Below are 14,821 nucleotides of genomic sequence, written 5' to 3'. Positions count from 1 at the left end.
TGTCCCACCTCTTCCTGGGGCATGTTCCAAAGAACATCTGGATGAGCCTTCTTGGGGACTTGGAGATGAGAGGCAGGAGCAAAGCCCTGGAGCAGTTGGGTTATGGGAGCCTGGGTTATAAACTGAACATGATGAGGACGTCAGCGTATCCTCAGCCCTTCCGATGCTGGGATTTGTTCTGGATCTGGGCTTTGGTGGGTGCTGAGACCTCATGGCACCACCCTAGTTATAGTTGGGAAGCATTGGAGTGAGTTTAGGTGGATTTTGGGGCGAAACATGTTGTTCTTGCATGGTGGGTCCCCATGTTGAGGTGCTGCAGGGTAGGAAATGATGCTCTGGTTTGATCTTGAGCAGAGAGCTCAGAGCCTTCGTCTGGTGTAGCCCATCCCAAGGTGTGTTTGCCAAGTGCTGGGCCACTTTATGGCCCATCTTTGGATCCCATCCAGAGCAGATACACAAGTCATGAGACCAGACACCTACTGGAGGTGCGGCTCCTCCTAATCTTGCCTTAACTCTTCAGGACAGCCCCTGGTGCCTCCATCCAGCGCCTCTTCGTGATGTTCCTTACCCAGGGTGAGGAGCTGCCCATGAACTCAAGGCAGGTTTCCCCCCTATCTCCTTCCTTGCTAAAACTGGGCTGAGTTTAAGCTCTTGGCCTCCCTGAACTGGGAGGTTCTGCTGCCGTTCCCAGTGACCTTCCTGACTGCTCACGCTTGGTGGACGCTGCCAGGAGAGATGTCATGTTGTTGCCTAGCAAGTAAATAGCTGAAGGCTTGAGGCCAGGACAAGAGGCAGGGCTTGGCTGGAGCATGTGGAGTGCACTTGGAAACCTGGAAGTTGAATGGCAAACCCCCAAACTCCATCCCTGAAACAGTGCGTCTCTTCCCTCTGCTCTGGTGACACCCCACTTGGGTGCTGCATCCAGCTCTGGTGGCCTCAACATAAGGAGGACATGGAGCTGTTGGAACAAGGCCAGAGGAGGCCACGAGGATGAGGAGGGGCTGGAGCAGCTCCCAAATGGAGCCAGGCTGAGAACATTGGGGCTGGAGAAGAGAAGCTGCGTGGAGAGCTCAGAGCAGCTCCCAGGGGCTGAAGGGGGCTCCAGGGATGTGGAGAAGGACCTTCAGCAGTGATAGGACAAGGGGTGATGGGTTCAAACTGCAACAGGGAAGTTCAGGTTGGAGATAAGGAAGAAGTTCTTCCCTGGGAGGGTGGTGGGACACTGGAATGGGTTGAATGGAGAAGGTTTGGGTGCCCCATCGCTGGCAGTGTTCAAGGCCAGGTTGGACACAGCTTGGAGCAACCTGCTCTAGTGGAAGGTGTCCCTGCCCATGGCAGGGGGATGGAACTAGATGATGTAAAGCTCCTTTCCACCCCACCCCATTCCATGACTTTGGAGGTCAGTAGCTTTCCACCCATGCCATGGGGTAAGCCCCGAAACTAGGATTTGGTTGAGTGGAGATTTGAGATGTGGTCACGATGTGGTCCTCAAACGTCCCACCGAGAGGATGGCTTTGGTCACTTAAAGCCGTGGCCTCGCATGGACAAGGTGTGTGGTGAGAGGGGGTCCTGCCTGGTGCCTGGTGGTGGTGGTTCTCCTCGGTGTACAGGGAGAAGGGCTCATCCCAACGCTCGGATGTGGTTGTCCCAGCACCTGCTGTGCCTGTCTTTTGGTGCCTATAAATAACTCCCAGATCCACTCCCGGAGCTCCTGCAGCTCCTGGAACTGGGCCACGGGATAAAAATAGGCTGGGGACAACTCTGGGCACAGCCAGGGATTCTCCTGGTGCCTCTGCAAAGTAGGACATGGCCCAATCCTGCTTCTCCACTGGGTGCTGCGCTGGTGTGGCTGCTTCGTGGCCGTGCAAAGGCAAGGTCTTGGTTGGGGTGAGTGTTGGGGTTTGGGGTGGTTTGTTTGGGTGCAGCACCCCCGGGTGCTGTCCTGCTCTATCCAGGTTATCCAGAGATGTGGAAAACCTGAAATCTGGTGGTTTCTCCTCGATTTCAGTGGGATAAAAGCTCTTCAGGAGCGTGGTTGTGGCAAGAGGAAACTGGTGCTGGGTCAAGCTGGGGATGGGGAGACTTGAACCTTCTCCCAGGCGCAGCAGGAATGAGGCAATGCTTTGGCATGAGGCCACCTTGATCCATGTCTGGAGGTTGAAATGAGATTCCTCTTTGCACTGGGCCTCCCGCAGCTCCATGTCTGGTCAGAACCATGGTGGATAACCCCGAAAAGGATGGGTTTAGGTGTTTTAACAGCAAAAAGAGGATGAAAGGAACTCTTGGTTGATGATGTTGGTCACCTCATATATAGGGATGAAGGTAAAGCAGAGCTAGTTCATGTCTTTAACACTAGTGATGGGCCCTGGGACCACCAGAGGTGGTGGCCCACAAGTGGGGAGCGATGATCTCCCAGTTGGCTTTGATTTGTGTGGGATTTGCTGCAGCAATTCCATGCACATGAGTGACCTGATGGGATTCATCCAACTGGGAGAGTTGGACAATGTCCTTGTGGGACCTTTCTGTTACTTATCAAGGGTTTGGAGACTCTGGAGAGGTCGCAGTCAACTGGAAGGCAGTAAATGGTCAAAGCCAAGGTGGGTTCATGAGGGGAAGGTCATCTCACCCTGACTATCCTGTTGTGGCCCATCTCATGGGTGAGGGAAGGCAGTGGGTGTCTGTTCCACAGCATCCTTCCGGACAAGACATCCACTGCTTTTTGAGGTGATTTAACCCTGTTTTAACCTTGGGAAAGCCAAATCCTTCCTGCCTCGATGCTGTTTTACGTGTTTAAACCCAGTTTTAACCATAGGAAAGCCAAATCCTTTCTCTATCAATGCTGTTTTACGTGTTTAAACCCAGTTTTAACCATAGGAAAGCCAAATCCTTTCTCTAGCAATGCTGTTTTACGTGTTTAAACCCAGTTTTAACCATCGGGAAGCCAAATCCTTCCTCCATCATTGCTGCTTTACATGTTTAAACCCAGTTTTAACCATCGGGAGGCCAAATCCTTCCTCTATCAATGCTGTTTTACATGTTTAAACCCAGTTTTAACCATGGGGAAGCCAAATCCTTCCTCCATCATTGCTGTTAGGTGGTTTAACCCTGTTTTAATCATGGGGAAGCCAAATCTTTCCTGGAATGGAATGAATCGGGATGGATCCAAACAAGATGAGTCTGCACCAGAGGCTGGAATCCTGTCAAGCAGCTTGGATTGAAACTGCTCTTCCATGAGCTGCTGGATGTGTCCTCTGCTGACGAGGGAAGTTTTTGCCTCCGGTCCCATAAATCTTCCTTAAAGCTGGATGGATCCAAGGGGATGAATTTGCTCCTGGAACTCTTTCAGGGAAGTGAAAAAGCAAGGAAAGGTTTGCAAGGATCTGCTTGGAATCCTCTGAAAAGGCTCAATTTGGGCTCTTAGCTGCAGGGAGAAGACCTTAGTGCTGGGCTGGCACCCTCAGTGGGGGGCTCTTTCTCATTGCTTTTGCTTTTAAAAGGCTTGGTAATTCCCAGTTTTGGGAATTTGGGATTGGAATGGCAAACACTGGGGAGAGATTTTGGGTTGGAGGTTGTTGTCCTGGGGCTAAATGGGATTGGGACCATCCCAGAAGGTGCTTCAGGCCGGGCATCGTTGGTGCGAGTGATGCTCAGAGGTTGCAGCATGGGCCAGGCTGGCAGAAGAAGGAGCAGGTTTGGGGCACTGCCTGCCCTTGCCCCATGGTCTCATCTGTGAGAGCCTTGGGAATCCCGTTGGAGCCTGAAATCACCCAAAGGCTTGGAGTATCCTGGCAATTCCCTGTTGTCCCGGAGGCTGGGACCAAGCCCTTAAGCCTGACTGTTGGCCTTGGACCACTTTTCTCTTGGAGGAAGCACAACCCAGAGCTTCTCCCCTCAGCTCCTGGAGCTTTCGGGATGGGTTTGGGCTCTTCATCGCCCTCCTGAGCTCTGCACGTACCCCAAGAGCCGAGAAGAGCCAAGTGTGACCCGTGTGCTGTGGGCAGGGAGTGTGGGGAGGCTGGGAATAGGAGCCAAGCTGCTCTCTGGGAACGTGTCGGGTTCCCTGTGGATCGTGCCAAGGCAAACAAGCCACGCTGCCGGCTGCTCACAACTCCGGGTCCTTCCCCCTTCCCCACACCTCCAGCACTTGGGGTTCATCTCACTCACACACCGCTGATGGAACCTCATGTGGGGGGTCTTTCACCTGTTGTTTATGGAGTTTTGGGGTGGAAAAAGGGGGTTTCCACCTCCTCGGATGGGCTGGAGGTTTTCCAGCAGGGAGCGGATGCCTGTTGGAGCTGCTGACAGTTGCTGGCTCTGCTCTGCTGCCTCCAGAAGTCAGGGAGCTGCAGGTTGCAAACACACTTAGAGTCATGGAATCATGGAATGGGTTGGGTTGAAGGGAGCTTAAAGCCCATCCAGTTCCAACCCCCTGCCACGGGCAAGGACACCTTCCACTAGAGCAGGTTGCTCCAAGCTGTGTCCAACCTGGCCTTGAACACTGCCAGCGATGGGGCATCCAAACCTTCTCCATTCAACCCATTCCAGTGTCCCACCACCCTCCCAGGGAAGAACTTCTTCCTTATCTCCAACCTGAACTTCCCTGTTTCAGTTTGAACCCATCACCCCTTGTCCTATCACTGCTGAAGCTCCTTCTCCACATCCCTGGACCCCCCTTCAGCCCCTGGGAGCTGCTCTGAGCTCTCCACGCAGCTTCTCTTCTCCAGCCCCAATGTTCTCAGCCTGGCTCCATGTGGGAGCTGCTCCAGCCCCTGCTCATCCTCGTGGCCTCCTCTGGCCTTGCTCCAACAGCTCCATGTCCTCCTTATGTTGAGGCCACCAGAGCTGGATGCAGCACCCAAGTGGGGTGTCACCAGAGCAGAGCAGGGGGGCAGGCTCAGCTGCTCACACTTGACGCAGCCCAGCACATGGGAGGTTGTCGATGGGTCACATTGAGCTTCTCCTCACCCAACACCCCCAAATCCTTCTCCTCAGGCTGCTCTGAACCACTTCTCCACCCAACCTGGAGCAGTGGAGTGGAGCTGGGGGGGGGGGGGATTGTGCTGGGATGAGCTGGAGCTTGCTGGGTGCTGAGTCAGCACGTCCAGCACCTCCCCTTGCAGCAGGTCTCCACCTCTGGCTGCTGAGACCCAGAGCCCACATCCTGAGCGGCTGCTGCCTTCCCAACTGCTGCAGGGTTGTGAGAGGGGGGACAGGAGAACCCGGAGTGGTGATGGTGACAGAGGTGAGAGGGACAGGAGAACCCTGGACCAGTGATGGTGACAGAGGTGAGAGGGACAGGAGAACCCTGGACCAGTGATGGTGACAGAGGTGAGAGGGACAGGAGAACCCTGGACCAGTGATGGTGACAGAGGTGAGAGGGACAGGAGAACCCTGGACCAGTGATGGTGACAGAGGTGAGAGGGACAGGAGAACCCTGGACCAGTGATGGTGACAGAGGTGAGAGGGACAGGAGAACCCTGGACCAGTGATGGTGACAGAGGAGAGAGGGACAGGAGAACCCTGGACCAGTGATGGTGACATAGGAGAGAGGGACAGGAGAACCCAGAGTGGTGATGGTGAGAGAGGTGAGAGGGACAGGAGAACCCTGGACCAGTGATGGTGACAGAGGAGAGAGGGATCCCTTCATCCCGGAGCACATGGTAGGACACTGGTCCACGTGCCATGGTCTCATGTGGGGTTTCGGGGGGGTCTGTGGTGTCCAGGCTGGGTGACACCAACCAGGGGACACAGTAGATGGGCTCGGTTCCATGCAGGGATGGGATTCCCTCCTGTATGGAAGAGGGTGGGAATGCCCATGCTCCGTTTTAGGGAGTCGGGAAGGGACACCAGTGCTTGTCCCAAAGCCCATCCATTGGGAAGGACAGGCCCTCAGTGGGTGCTTGGCCATCAATGTGTGTTGCTGGTGGATGGGGAATGTGGGGTGGCTTCAGCTGGAGCTGACGTGTGATCCATGGTCTTCTCCTATAGGAATAGTCTCATGTTCGTCCTTGCTCAGTGGCTCAAAGTGGTGGCATCAAAGCTGATATTGGGGTGTTGCTGGATTTGGTAGTGCCTGAAGCTCCTTGTCTCCTGCTTTGGAGGTCCTGGTGATGTGGTTTCTCTTGCTGAGAGACTTGGTGGCACCGGGATGTTGTTCCTGACCCCCAGGTTGTCCTGGTGTCTCCCCATAGCCTTGTGTTTCTCCTGGGACGGTGAGGAGAGCCAGTCCCTGACCCATCCCTCATCCAGACCTACCCCTGGAGATGCTCTATGGCCCCCCATCCCCTTCCCATGCTGCTGTTTCAGATGATGCTCCATGCTCATGGAGCTTCCCAAGTCTCTGAGCCCCATGAAGGCTTCTACCCCTTCAGGTTCAGTAGTTGGGGGACAGTTGGTTGGGTGGATGCTGGGAACAGGCAGGATGGAAGATCTCCAAGGACAGACGTGCCTCTGGGGTGGACCATCCTCTGTCCCCATGTCCAAAATGAACCCAAGGAGGAGACCAAAGGCTGGGAACTGTGCTGATCCCCAGCATCCCAAATGCATTCCGGATGTCTTGTGCCCAACCTCTTTTGGTGGGGAGACCCTGCATGAGATAAGCATCAGGTCATGGAGGAGCAGAGCTCTGACCTGCTCCTCTGGCTCTGTCCCTCCCTGGAGATACCCCTGTTCCTTGGTTTTGGACCTGATCCCATCATTCCCAGTGCTTCTCTGCATAAGACCCACTGAAATGGCTCCAAAAGAGCCGAGCAAGGGATGACTGGGATCACTGGGATGCATGGAGCTGGCAGGATGGATGGGACCAGCATGTGGTTCGCTCTTTGCTGTGGTTTTGGAGCTGGTTTGTGTTCATGCTGCCTCCAGCGTGGCTTGGAGCCACAGGGACACGTAGGGATGGGTTTGCTCCTCCTATGAGCCTCAGTGAGGTGATGGGTGGATGATTTCATGGAAGGGAGCACTGGCGCCCTTAAAGACATGGAATCTGGGGCTGGGAAGCTGCATCCCTTCAGGATGTTGGGTTGTTCGCCCCATTCCAGGGCTGGCCATCAGATCAGGATCTGCTTCCTGCCCCTCACAGCTGATACAGAGTCCTCCAAAGTCCAAAGTCCCAACTCAGGCAGCTCCTCCCGAGCCAGAGCCTGGAGTAAACCCCAAGCAGCTCCCAACAGTGAGTGTCCAACCCATCCTGCTACAAGAATCAGATCCCTTTGTGTGGGAGCTGCAGCTTCGCCTGGATCTAGAGCAGAACATGGGGTACGTACGGGTTGATCTGCTCCACACCTCGTGGTCTGCTTCACTTGGGCCCTTTGCCATGTCTTTCCCTGCCTGTGCAAAGTCCACACTGGATCTATCAGCACCTGGATGCTGGTTGCACAATCCCGGGCATTCCAGCCCTTAAATCCATGAGCTTCCAGCCCACAGAGAGGTGAAGAGACCCACGTTGCTCCCGGGAAGCTCAAGCAGGAGCTGCTGGTGTTGCATGGACACAACGGCACCGTCCCCAGCTCCATCAGCAGCCACATGAGACATGATGTGGTGCCACCTCCTGTTGTCAGGGTCACCCCCCTGCAGACTCAGGCATGTCCTGAAGCCCTGAGATGCCACGAGAAGGGAATGCCTCTGGTTTCCATCAGCTTTCATTGGAGCAGGACCTGGAGGAAAAACAACCCCAAACGTGCCCAGTTTGAGGAGGAAACATGAAGTTTGTGTCTCTGGCCAAGCCCTGATCCTGTCCCCTGGAGTCAGGAGCACAATCCCCACCTTGCTCCTGGCAAAGGGTTGGAGAACATCTCATCTGGCTCCCTTTGGATGCTCCCTGAGGCTGGGGGTGAAATGGGCTCTCCTGGAACGCAGCTGGGGTGATGCTGGGCTCTTGGGATGGAGGTGCAGTGTCTCCTCCTAGGGCAGGAATAGCATTGGAGAGCTTCAATCTGGGCATGGGTGGCCACCTGAACAGCTCCAAGCTGTTTAGCATGATGCATGTGGAGCACCCAGGTTCCTTGTCAAGGTGCTTTTGGTGGACAGGGAGGTGCAGGGAGTCATCTTCTCCAAGGGAAAAGCTCTGTTGTGGAGCATCTCATGGTGCTTATGTGAAGCTCTGCTGCTGGTGGCTCTACCTAGAGCGGGTCGGGGAGGAAAGAGCTGCTGGTTGCACCCTCTTCTGCAGAATGTCCACGTTTGGCTTCTCCTGCGGCCTGCAAGAGCCACGTCTGGGGCTGTGGGATGGATTTGGAGATGGGCTGGGATGTGGGAAGTGCTTCCCTGTGTTTTGAGGAGCTAAATAGGGGCTGGGGGCTGGAAAACATCCCGTTTCGTGGATATCTTCTAGATATCACTGGAACATTCCCAGTGTGGGTTCCTCATTGCCCTGGTACCAAACCCTGGTGCTGGGTTGGGTGGCATCACACCAGTGAGCACCCAGCCACTCACTTGGCCACCACTAAGCTCCAGTAGCACCATCACAGTGCTAATCCCACCACGTGGGTCTCTCCGCTGTTTTTCTCACCACTTCTGGTTGCTCCGGTGGTTCTGGACCACGTGTGGAGCCCAAATCTCTCCTTCCAGGTTCCCTCCATGGTGTATCAGGAGCCAACGTGTGGTGCTTCTGCTCTCAACTGAGACACCTCAAGGTTGAAGCTCCAGCTTTAAGTTGGAGCTGGGCTTTAGCTCCAGAGCTAAACCAGCCCTTGCGACACCTCAGGAGATGATGCAATATCTCACCCCTTGCCTCATACCAGTGCTCAGATGGTCCCTCAGCCTCTAGAGGAGACAAAATGCCTCTTCTTGCCTCTGTTTCTCAGTTCCTTTCCATAGGCTGCAAACCCAAAGCTTGGGAGAATGTGTGTGGGGTCAGAGGAGGCTTTTTTGGGGGTGACCATCTGGTTTGGGGAGCTTTTGGAGGTTCTCAGGCTGCTCAGACAAGAGGTGTCGCTAATTCCTGCCCAGTTTGGTTCAGTTTTGATGCTTGAGGAGCTCCGTTGGGGTCTAAACCAAGTCATGACCCTGTGAGGAACCTCTTCTTGTCCTTCCATGGGTGGAGGCTGCACCTCGTCCATAGCCTGATGTCCTTTGGAAGTGCTGGTCCTTCTGCAGCGGGAACTGGATCTGGGAGCTACTGGAGTTGGAGCGGAGGCTCCTTCCTCATTCTTCATTGCTGAGGTGGGAGATGCAGGAGGTCGGAGGGGTGTCCTTCATCCCATCCTGTTGTATTCCAGGATGGAGCCTCTCACAGTCCAACAGCTTCTGAAATTTGGGAACTAATAGTCTTCTGAAAGAGTTTTCTGTCCATCCTCACCCCTCTCTGCTCCTTAAGGCTCTCATGAGACATCTGCTGCAAGCTCTTGGTTTAACTCTTCAGGAGGTCCTCTCCTTGTTTCCATCTAAGGTCTTGATGGAAACCACCATCCAAAAGACCTCTTGGCTTCAGACTCTTCTTTGGGTTTTTAATCCTAAAATGGTGGAATAATTGAGGTTGGAAGAACCCTCCAGAGGTCTTCATCCCATCCCTGTGCTCAAAGCAAAGCTAGGCTGCTTTGTAATTGACCATCACCAAATCTATCTAGAGCTGGGTCCAGGAGGTCTCCTGGTCTCCATGTAACTGCTCCTGCACTGGGAATCTCACAGGTTTCTCCCTTATCTCTGCCTTTTTTGGGTGTGTTTTGGCCATGGGCTCACGCAGTGGTTTGACTTCGAAGTGTCTCCATGTCCTGGTTGGTGCTTTAACTCTTGGGAGAGAGGAAGAACATTGAGGAGAGACCCATGGCCCCATGTCCATAGAATCATGGAATGGTTTGGGTTAGAAAGGACCTTGAGATCATCCAGCTCCAACCCCTGCCACAGGCAGGGACACCTTCCACTGGAGCAGGTTGCTCCAAGCCCCTGTGTCCAACCTGGCCTTGAACACTGCCAGCGATGGGGCACCCAAACCTTCTCCATTCAACCCCTTCCAGTGTCCCACCACCCTCATGGGGAAGAACTTCTTCCTTATCTCCAACCTGAACTTCCCTGTTGCAGTTTGAACCCATCACCCCTTGTCCTATCACTGCTGAAGGTCCTTCTCCACATCCCTGGAGCCCCCTTCAGCCCCTGGAAGCTGCTCTGAGCTCTCCACGCAGCTTCTCTTCTCCAGCCCCAATGTTCTCAGCCTGGCTCCATTTGGGAGCTGCTCCAGCCCCTGCTCATCCTCGTGGCCTCCTCTGGCCTTGCTCCAACAGCTCCATGTCCTCCTTATGTTGAGGCCACCAGAGCTGGATGCAGCACCCAAGTGGGGTGTCACCAGAGCAGAGCAGAGGGGCAGGGTCCCCTGCTTGGACCTGCTGCTTGGATGCAGCCACTTTAGAGGGTGTTTGACCTCTTGGAGGAGAAGCCTGAGCTCAGCAATGGACCCAGCTCTGCCCCTCTGGGGAGGAGCTGCAGCTCCTGGGCTTGAGGAGCTGGATTTCCATAGAGGGTAACTTGGAGCCTCTGAAGCCCAAGCCATGAAATTCCCTTCTCTCGCTGCTTCCAAGCAGCAGGATGGAGGGAGGGCAGGTCCCTGCTCCCAGGAGGTGATAAATCACCTCGTGTTTGCCTCTAAAGGAGACAGCTTCTAAAAATAGGGATCGTGCTGGAGCTGTGGAGAACAAAAGAGTCCCCGGGAGGCTCCTGCCACCGGCTTCCGCCGTCATCCGTGTCCTCTGCCCCCTCCAGCTGCGTGCTGGGGGTTAGGGAAGTGTTTAAAGCCTTCCCATTGGAAGGGCAGCCTGAGGAGAAGGATTTGGGGGTGTTGGGTGAGGAGAAGCTCAATGTGACCCATCAACAACCTCCCATGTGCTGGGCTGCACCAAGTGTGAGCACCTGAGCCTGCCCCCCTGCTCTGCTCTGGTGACACCCCACTTGGGTGCTGCATCCAGCTCTGGTGGCCTCAACATAAGGAGGACATGGAGCTGTTGGAGCAAGGCCAGAGGAGGCCGCAGGGATGAGCAGGGGCTGGAGCAGCTCCCAAATGGAGCCAGGCTGAGAACATTGGGGCTGGAGAAGAGAAGCTGCGTGGAGAGCTCAGAGCAGCTCCCAGGGGCTGAAGGGGGCTGCAGGGATGTGGAGAAGGACCTTCAGCAGTGATAGGACAAGGGGTGATGGGTTCAAACTGCAACAGGGAAGTTCAGGTTGGAGATAAGGAAGAAGTTCTTCCCTGGGAGGGTGGTGGGACACTGGAATGGGTTGAATGGAGAAGCTGTGGCTGCCCCATCCCTGGCAGGGTTCAAGGCCAGGTTGGACACAGGGGCTTGGAGCAACCTGCTCTAGTGGCAGGGGGTTGGAACTGGATGAGCTTTAAGGTCCTTTCCAACCCAACCCATTCCATGATTCTATGAAGGGTTGGGATTTTTCCCATCCTTTCCCCAGCATTCCCACCAGTGACTCAGGTTTTCCTGAACGCTCTCCCATGACCTCAGCAGCTTCCCCTGGATCCCACCAGCCTCTTCCAAAGGGATTTTGGAGCCAAGAGGGCCTGATGTGGGAGCCAGGGATGCTGCCACATCTCCAGGACAGGCTCTGACAGTGCCGGTGCTGGATAAACCCTGCCTGTGGTGGTCCCAGCTCTGCATCTAGATGCAAAAGCTCCAACCCCATCATCATCTCCAGGTGAGACCTTGGAGAAGCTGAGCCTTAAAAGTCCTCTCCTTTCAGGGCAGGTCCTGCCCTTGCGTTCAATGTTAAGGTTCTCTGGGTCAGCACGTGATGGAGGTTCAGCTGCTTCTCACTCATCCCTTTCCTCCATAAGCCACAGGCATGGTTGGTGCTGGATCTGCTCCCTCCTCCAAGCTGTGGCAACCTCATTCCCATGGCCTCTTCTTTCCACCCCACCAATGAGCCCCAGGCAGTATCTTGGGCATCCCATGACCCACGATGCTGATGGTGATGATGATGGTGGAGCAGGGACACAGGGCAGGTCTTTGGCTTTGCCTGGGGCTGAGCCACAGCAGGTAAGCAGATGGATTCATGGATTCACCCAGCTACACCTCAGCTTCCCAAGCTCCCAGCCTGGAAGAACAAGTGAGTCCCGGCTCAGGATGGACCAGGATGGGGAGATCCAGCATGAGGAGCAAGACCTCTCCTTGTCCTGCCTTGAGCTCAGGCTTGATCAATGGATCCTCTGGGCCAGATAGGTCCAATCCAGACACAGCCAAAGGCTTTTCCCCTCTTGAGGAGGGACATGTACAGGTCTGGTGGAGCTCAGCAGATCTTCAGGACATTTTCCTGTCTGGTGTCTCATGAGCAGGCTTGGAACTGATTTAGAGGATCCATCCCAAGGGATCAACCAACACTGGCATGAAGCAAAGCTCCTCCAAGCCCCAGCTGATGCTCAAGCACCTGGAGAAGCCTTGAATGCCATTCCAAAGGCAGGGAAGCATGCCAACGCCATGGAGGCCCCATCCATAGAGCCGGGAGAACCGGTCTTCTCCACAGGGTGGACCAAGACAACCCTTATCCAGCCACTTGTGCTGGTATCCATCTTCCTGCTTGGCTGCAGGAATGATTCTCCATCAAACAGCTTCCTATGAGATTAAACCCTCAAGTGGGGCTTGGGAATCCCATAACCCAGGCCAGGCTGAGGTGGGAATGCCGGGCACAGGAGCAGAGGGGGGTTACGTGCTGGGAATACCCCCCAAAACCCCATTTGGTTGCAGATGGTGGTGAAGGAGCCTCAGGTGGACACTGACCTTGGGGCTTTCCTCTCTTGCAGATGAGCCTGATCCTGCCCTGTCCGGTGCCGTCCCAGCTGCTGCTCACAGGACGGAACTCGGGTAAGTTCCCAAGGGATATCTCCATGGATCCTGCTCCCCCTGTGCTTCAGTGTCACAAAGCCCTCAAATAGCTCCCTGTGTCCCTCAAGAGGGTTGTCCCACCATGGAGGGCATCAGAGGTCCCTCTCGAGCGAGGCAGCTCCGTCCCCGCGCTGCAGAGCAGTGGGGGCTGCTCCAGTGCATCCCGTTATCCCGCTTCCCAACAACCCTCCCTGCTCTGCCTGCCCTAAATCATACCCTGGAGCCAGCCCAGTTCCCCTCGGAGCCATCCCAGTTCCTCTCGGAGCATCCCAGTTCCCTTTGGAGCCATCCCAGTTCCCCTCGGAGCATCCCAGTTCCCTTTGGAGCCATCCCAGTTCCCCTTGGAGCCATCCCAGTTCCCTTTAGAGCCATCCCAGTTCCCCTCGGAGCATCTCAATTCCCTTTGGAGCCATCCCAGTTCCACTTGGAGCATCCCAGTTCCCCTCGGAGCATCCCAGTTCCCTTTGGAGCCATCCCAGTTCCCTTTGGAGCCATCCCGATTCCCCTCAGAGCATCCCAGTTCCCCTCGGAGCATCCCAGTTCCCCTTGGAGCATCCTAGTTCCCTTTGGAGCCATCCCAGTTGCCCTTGGAGCCATCCCAGTTCCCCTCAGAGCATCCCAGTTCCCCTTGGAGCCATCCCGGTTCCCTTTGGAGCCATCCCAGTTCCCCTCGGAGCATCCCAGTTCCCTTTGGAGCCATCCCAGTTCCCCTCGGAGCATCCCAGTTCCCCTCAGAGCATCCCAGTTCCCCTTGGAGCCATCCCAGTTCCCTTTGGAGCATCCCAGTTCCCTTTGGAGCATCCCAGTTCCCTTTAGAGCCATCCCAGTTCCTTTTGGAGCCATCCCAGTTCCCTTTGGAGCCATCCCAGTTCCACTTGGAGCATCCCAGTTCCCCTCGGAGCATCCCAGTTCCCTTTGGAGCCATCCCAGTTCCCTTTGGCACCACTGATCCTGTCCCCGCCGCGAGGGAGAGCGATGCTGGGAGGTGGGTGCTTGATCTGGGTGCATTGGGTGCCCCAAAGGGGTGTCCCAAAGCGCTCGGAGCACCCAGGAAGGGCTGGGATTGGGGCGCCAGCCCATCTGCTTCCTGGGCCAGAGGTTCCTTAAGGAGTTGTCTTAAGCAGGTTTTAATCATGTTTTTATCACGTTTTTGTCATGTTTTTATCATGTTTTAGTCACATTTTACATTTTAGTCCTGTTTTAATCACGTTTTAATCACATTTTGGGATGTTTTAGTCATGGTTTAGGACGTTCTAGTCCCGGTTTGCATTTTAGTCCCGTTTTAATCACAGTTTAGTCACGTTTTGGGATATTTGAGTCGCGGTTTAATAATGTTTTAGGACGTTTTAATCACATTTTAGTCCTGTTTTACTCATGTTTTAGTCACATTTTGTGTTTTGGTCACATTTTACTCACATTTTACTCACGTTTTACTCATGGTTTACATTTTAATCACGTTTTAGTGACAATTTAATCCTATTTTACTCACACTTTACTCATGTTTTATGTTTTAATCACGTTTTGGTCACATTTTCCTCAGGTTTTCCTCATGTTTCGTTCATGTTTTCTTCATGTTTTCATCAGGGTTTATGTTTTAATCACATTTTACTCACCTTTTAATCACCTTTTAATCACCTTTTAATCACGTTTTAGTCATGTTTTGGTCATGTTTTGGTCACATTCTAGTCACATTTTACATTTTAGTCACGCTTTGGTCACGTTTTACTCACGTTTTACTCATGTTTTACATTTTAACCACGTTTTAGTCAGGTTTTAGTCAGGTTTAAATCCCGTTTGTGGGGTTTCAGTGGTGTGGGAATCACATTTCCCCGCTGCCACATCACAGACAATGGTGATCCTGGCCTCCAATCCACAGTCATTCCTCTGGAATTAAAACACGGAAAGGTTTGGAGCTGGGAATGGCGACTGAAGTGGGTTGGGAGGGTCAGTTCTTCCCTAAACTTGGCTTTTCCCAGGAAGAAGCTGGGAATAAATAGGTTGGAAAAGAAGGAGAG

General features: G+C 54.3%; 1 protein-coding gene across 6 annotated transcripts in view; it reads left to right on the top strand.

Moving 5' to 3' along the window:
• The window catches only part of WIZ (WIZ zinc finger), a 49,457-nt gene that overhangs the window by 11,156 nt on the left and 23,480 nt on the right, over positions 1 to 14,821 (top strand). For all 6 annotated transcript variants that reach the window (XM_030475315.1, XM_030475313.1, XM_030475311.1 and 3 more), the window contains exon 3: positions 12,725 to 12,785. In XM_030475315.1, the coding sequence (XP_030331175.1) occupies positions 12,725 to 12,785 (61 nt within the window). The remainder of the gene's footprint in view (positions 1 to 12,724; positions 12,786 to 14,821) is intronic.

This window comes from Strigops habroptila, unplaced genomic scaffold, assembly GCF_004027225.2.
Source record: "Strigops habroptila isolate Jane unplaced genomic scaffold, bStrHab1.2.pri NW_022045634.1_ctg1, whole genome shotgun sequence".
Classification (NCBI taxonomy): domain Eukaryota; kingdom Metazoa; phylum Chordata; class Aves; order Psittaciformes; family Psittacidae; genus Strigops; species Strigops habroptila.
The sequence above is the reverse complement of the archived record's forward strand: the minus strand, read 5'-3'. Positions and strand labels throughout refer to the sequence as shown.